The sequence below is a fragment of the Epinephelus moara genome, chromosome 8 (assembly GCF_006386435.1).
Source record: "Epinephelus moara isolate mb chromosome 8, YSFRI_EMoa_1.0, whole genome shotgun sequence".
Classification (NCBI taxonomy): Eukaryota; Metazoa; Chordata; class Actinopteri; order Perciformes; family Serranidae; genus Epinephelus; species Epinephelus moara.
The window spans coordinates 32,228,739-32,234,738 of record NC_065513.1 but is presented as its reverse complement, the minus strand read 5'-3'; the positions used below and the strand labels follow the sequence as shown (position 1 = coordinate 32,234,738).

The window sequence follows — 6,000 nt, the reverse complement described above, 5'->3', positions numbered from 1 at the left end:
AACTGACTTTACAAAACAGCTAACGTTACAGTTAACGTTATTACGGTATCAGCGAAAGGCCTTATTATAGTACGACAGCAGGATTTCGTAATTACGAGATCTCATTTCACAATTTCGAGATCTTATCTCTTATCTCTCTTATCTAGTTCGTAAAATACAGTTTCTGACTAACACCGGAAGTGCTCTGGTTTATCGCTAAAACGGAAGTCAAGGGGATTGTCCTCTCGCTTAGCCATGTTCATCTTTGTGTGTGTGAAGCCGACCGGCTTTTGGAGGACAGACAGGTAGGCGAGGTTATCACTCACCGGTTCATCCCATACACCCAATTTAACACCAAACCTCATTAACCCGGGACGTTAGCTTCGACACTGAATGCTACATGTGATTATTTTGGTATGTTTTAGCTGGCTTCCGGTGTGTTTCCTGACCTTTCCGTTGTTATGTAAATAGTAAGTTAGCTACAATACATCAAGCTAACCGTTAACGTTTAGAAAACTTCACAGTGAGCTAACTGACTAAACTTCAGCAGCTGTTGTGTTTTTAAAGTGTTCAAGTGACGGATGGTTGAAACTGAAAGAGCCACTTTAGCTTTACACTGAAATTATGAAAAGCAGGTGACCACAACATATTTCTGCTTTTATGCTATTGTAGCCGCACTTTAGCTCACAGCTAGCTAGCTTATATGTATTTATAATGTAATGTTAGAGGCTGTTATTAAATGGTAACGTTATTTTTGTGTTATCTTCGAGTAGAAGCAGCACTGATGAAGCCTTTAACAAGCAGCGGTGTTAGTGTACATATGGCCACTAGAGGGCGCTCTGGTAACGTCACACATGTAAAGAACACTGGGTACCATTGTTTAGATAAATAAATAATGATTTATACATTTACTATTTACATATATATCAGTCATAAGACGGTAATCAATTACCAGGGTATGAAAAATGAGAGTGGCTGCCATTTATTAAGGGTAACAAGTGTTTCCAGTATGTCTCCAATGATGCAATTTAACATAATTCCAGTACAGAGTAGGGGACTGATGTGTTTCACAGAGTGTGTATAGCTATTCTTCATTTTCAACTCTTGTCTCTAGTTGGGCTGTTACATGTAGACCTAAAATGTTATTAAGTATATACAGTCATCAATCACATATGTTATTGAGCCAGTAATACAAAGGGTCACAGGTGTTTCACTTTCTAAGAAGCTAATAGCAAAATTTTGTGATTCACTTGTAATTATAAATTGTTTTTTTTTTAAATAACAATCCATGAAACCTTTAATTTAAAATGTCTAAAGGGTCTATTGGAGCTTTTATCTCATGAACTAAGAAGCTAAAACACTGGAGTAGGATGAACACAACCTGCCATCCCACATTTGTATTTATTAATACCTTATAAACAGTGTTGGAAGGGTTACTTTTGAAATGTTATTACTTACAGATTACTAGTTACCCTATTTAAAGTCTAATAAGTAGTCTAAATATTTTAAGTATGTCATCAAAGTAATGTTACGTAGTACTCGTACGTATTTTACTCTTATCCTGTATGTCTGATGACAATATAACAAATAATGGCTTTCCCTCTTCTTCTTTACAGGTAGGTCAGACAGACTGAACCCCAACATGTAAGAGCCTCTCAAATACAGTACAACATTTTGAAGAACTCTGAGTGTTATAACCTTTGAAAAATAAATATATTAATTTAAATATATTTTTGACTTTTAAAGGTCAGGATCTAGATACCACATGTCACTGCCTGTGTCGGTGGGTGTCCTGTTGGTCGGCCTCCCGTACTCCATCTCTCTCGCTGCCCAGTGGCTTTACGGCTGGCCCAACAAGCCTGGATATAAGAAGTACATCGAAGCTCTGAAACCAAGGTAACTTGTGAAATACTGTGGATCTGTAACTGTTGTTTTTTTACTCATTAAAAAGTTATTAATAACCTATTTCATGTTTGGCTTCTTCAGGCGGATTTACTGTTTGACCAGAGCTATACTGGAAACTCTGAAATACCTGCAGTATGGGAGGCTCTACTTTCAGTGGAAGTCGTGGTACAAGAATGCTGAAAACCGTAAGCATTACGAAAAGGTATGTCATGTTTGTTTTCATGTTCTTTACTTGATGAAAACTCTGCTTTGTAACACCTAAAAGTTGTGTCACATTTTTGTCTGTTTGGACTCTTCTAAGGGCATCACATTTGGCCGCCGAAGCAACAAGCTGGATTTGTACCACCCTCCAGATGTGGGCAGGTCTAAAGATGTGCCTGCACCGCTGGTGGTTTTCATCTACGGAGGTGCATGGGGCTCCGGAGACAGATCCATTTACTGTTTGCTGGCGAGGCAGATGGCTGAAGAACTGAGCGCAACTGTTGTTTGTCCTGATTACTTTACCTATCCAAAGGTAAGAGCTATAGAACAACAACGATTTATAGCACAAAAGAGTGTCAGTAGCTTGAATATGAACAGTACATCACAAAACTCTTTAAACTATAGGTAAGAATGATACTGCAGAAACTGAAATGGTAGATAAGAAATGTAATTATGAGTGTTACTGTGGTATCTGGACTGACTGCTGCCTTCATCTGATTGCCAGGGGAACGTGTTAGGGATGGTCCAGGATATTGCTGACTGCTTGGTTTGGGCTCAAGAGAGTGGGCACAAGTTCAACTTTGACAAAGTAAGAAATTTAAGTAAGAAATTTCTTCAAGTGTTCTTTGGAAACTGAGGCAAACTTCCAGACTGTTATGGTAAGACTGACCATGAAATCATATAAAGCCTGCAGTCACCTTAAAATGATCTGAATCCATCTCACTTTACCAAAATCCCTTTTTATTCAGGAACATGTCTGACCTCAAATAATTTTCATACGACCTGTAGAGGCGCTTCATACGATTGTCAGAGCATGTCTATGATTCAGGGTTGTCTGCACACGACTCTCATCATGGCAGTGGCAGAGCAAGTGACTAGGAGCTAACAGTGCTAACAGGGAGAACAGTGCTAACAGTGTCATCCTACCGCAGGGTGGGAGTATAGTTTCACACCGTTATCATTCCTTCACTCAAAACTCTGCAGCTCAGCTATGAAGCAGAACCAAGAGGAGAGAGCACGTCAGGCCAGTCTGAGCTGCTCTGCACTGACGTCCTGTTACAGTTAGAATCAATTTTAAGCTCCTCCTACAAACCCCCACATGAACTGGGACTGAGCTACAATGCTAACTTCCTTGTTAACTATTTGCCTCCAAGAACACTGCTCATCTGCAGCTGGTTTATTGGAGGTTCCCAGCAACAGCTGGAAGAAGATCAGGGATGCAGCCTTTGTCAGTTATGTCCCAAAGCTATGGAGCACAATACCTGTAGATATCCGGGAAGCTAGCTCGCTAAATATTTTTAAAAGAAAACTAAAAATGTATCTGCTCACTTTAGCCTTTAACTAGCTCTGACTTTCCTGATACAGGTCTGACACTCTTTTAAAATCTGACTTGATTTGATGATTTATAGTTTTACAGCTCTATGATTTTATGAATCAGATCAGATCAGATGTTATAATTATCAGCGCTAACCGCCCCTAACTGCTGCACCAGCTCAGTGCAGAGTGGCAGAAATTAGCCAGCCACACAGAGGGACTCACATGCACGAACATGCACACGCAGTATGACCGCCTACCACACCAAAGAATAGAGAAGTTTGGATTATAGCACACACACAGAGGAAGGGTGACTTCATTCTCTGCTCAGTGTCACCATTACTCCAAGAATCTTTACATAGCATATAGTCATTTGCTGCCATATTATTGCTCTGATGTCGTAAACAGAACCTTTAAGCTCTCACTTTAAGCTCATATCATGTATAAATTCACAAACATATTTATTTTTCAGTTTGAGAAGCACTGATTTAAACTGTTTGTGATTTATCAACGAATAAAGATAATGATGTTTTGCTGCGGAGAACTGATGCGCATTCACCCAGTGTTCATTATTACACACGTTGTTGTCTTGTTTTGCTGTCTTGTAGGACAACATAGTACTAATTGGCCACTCAGCGGGTGCACATTTGTGTGCACTGACCACACTGTTTCTCATTGATGCAAGAGAGGAGCTTTTCATAGAGGCCAGCAAGCAGAGGGACATCACACTGGCCATCAGAGGAGTCATTGGTGAGGATTGTTGTGCAGTGTATCAGTCAGAGTTGCAGCCATGTTTTATGCTCAAGTAAACTGAACTTTAATAACTGTTTGTGTGCCACTAAGATAATTTTGGGGCTGCTAAATGTTTTTATTTCTATGATCTCAAACAGTTCTCTCATGTTTCCTGGACAGGTCTGAGCGGCGTGTACAACATCATGGACCATTATGAGCACGAGCAGAAGCGAGCAGTCGAATATGTCTCCACCATGCACAAAGCCATGAACGGGGTGGAGAACTTCCCGTACTACTCACCAACACACATGCTGAACAAGATGAGCCAGGACACACTCAATAAGTGAGATAAAAGGATTTAACGACAATATCTAATAAACTTGTTGCATGTATTATTCATTTCACCCACTCCTCTTGTTTTAATCTCTCCCAGAGTGCCTCCATTCGCTCTGCTCCACGGCACTGATGACATTATCGTTCCTGTGGAGTCTTCCACAAAGTTCTATGACCTCCTCACGTCACTGTCCATCAAGGTGTCACTCTACCTGCTGCCCAGGGTGGACCACACTGAGATCGTCACCGACCTCATGGCGCTAGAGCGGCGCTTCTACCACCCCATCTACAGCTGCATCAAACAGGAGTACAGGAAACTGTTGGGGACCTGCTGACGTCCCGTCAGATCATCAAAAACACATCCATTCATCACTAATATTTTGCTGATTGTGCCATACACACACTTTGTTTACACTCTCTAATACCTCAGAATGAAGCCTTGATTTTAACTTTGTGATTCCATAATTATGATTTATACTTTGAACAGACTGTAATCGAGTGAATCCAGGAGTTGCATCTGATTGATTTTCTATCTGCATTCCTTTAAAAAAACGTTTCTCAGTGGACTCTCATCTGGGTAAAATTGTTCTAATAATAACTCTGATACATTATCCAGATTGCAGTGAAGTCAAATATGAAGTGAAATCAATCATGGAGCAAAAACAGTATTATGAAAAACAAGTAAAGCACAACCATCCATCGTATCAGAATGGGCCTCGTTACAATCTGTACCTCTGTTTTGAGACCAACTTTGTCCTGAAGACATCACAGCGTTTTGATTCATTAATCTGCATGCTTGCATTAAATTAAACTTGATTTATTGTAATATGTTTTCTTAATTAACTACTGATCATACGCATTAAACCCATCTGAAGGAACTTTTATATTTGTTTGCCTTTGTCTTCATTACATTGTAAATGCTTTATGTATGAAAGTACAGTGTGTTTTTTATAACCACATGCAGCAGTGTACTGCGCTCACACACACACCTTCCATATATTAATCATATAGCATCAGTATTCTAATAATGAGGCAACAAAAACAAAAAATACAGTCTTTTGAAGCAGGAGATATGCAAGAGGACATGCACAATATGGACATATATTCAAATATATGCAACATTAATATGAGCATTTAATTAAATTTTACAACATAAATGAAAGATTATTCTATGGCCACACTCTGCTGCAGGGTCTGGGCATTTAAATTGGAAATTACAATATTTATAGTATTTCGTTAAGAGATTACAATGTGATTGTGATGCCCTTATATAGGCTACATATTAATTTGATTCTATCACCACCTTTTAGGGATTGTATGGAAATTATTGGGTTCAAGGAGGGGGGCAGAATCTGCCGTCAAATTTTTATTTAAAAAAAAAAAAAAAAAAAAAAAGCAAGACCTTCCCCGACTTTATTGTTATATTTGAACCCTCTCTTTTGATTTAGAAAAAAACTGCCATACCCTCCCCTTAACATATCAAAACAATATATTTATGGCAAACAACTGAAGCTGCAGAAATTTCATCAACCTGCA

The 6,000-nt window shown here is 39.2% G+C and overlaps 1 protein-coding gene across 2 annotated transcripts; it reads left to right on the top strand.

Moving 5' to 3' along the window:
- Window positions 1-202: 202 nt before the first annotated feature.
- Window positions 203-5,346, top strand: si:dkey-193c22.1 (uncharacterized protein LOC567837 homolog). 2 transcript variants are annotated; one of them, XM_050052014.1, is made up of 9 exons: window positions 203-284; window positions 1,596-1,623; window positions 1,726-1,875; window positions 1,966-2,086; window positions 2,186-2,398; window positions 2,591-2,674; window positions 4,008-4,149; window positions 4,312-4,474; window positions 4,565-5,346. In XM_050052014.1, coding segments are annotated over exons 2-9 (1,110 nt in total). In that variant the 5' UTR covers window positions 203-284; window positions 1,596-1,621; the 3' UTR covers window positions 4,800-5,346. The 2 variants fall into 2 exon arrangements, with proteins under 2 accessions (XP_049907971.1, XP_049907970.1); XM_050052013.1 differs by having other exon boundaries at window positions 273-393.
- Window positions 5,347-6,000: the final 654 nt, after the last annotated feature.

What these genes read in the sequence shown, in the direction of transcription:
- si:dkey-193c22.1 (XM_050052014.1), top strand. An exon ending in ATCGAAGCTCTGAAACCAAG is followed by an intron (nt 1,876 to 1,965) that starts GTAACTTGTGAA and finishes TGGCTTCTTCAG; the next exon opens with GCGGATTTACTGTTTGACCA. An exon ending in GGCCATCAGAGGAGTCATTG is followed by an intron (nt 4,150 to 4,311) that starts GTGAGGATTGTT and finishes TTTCCTGGACAG; the next exon opens with GTCTGAGCGGCGTGTACAAC.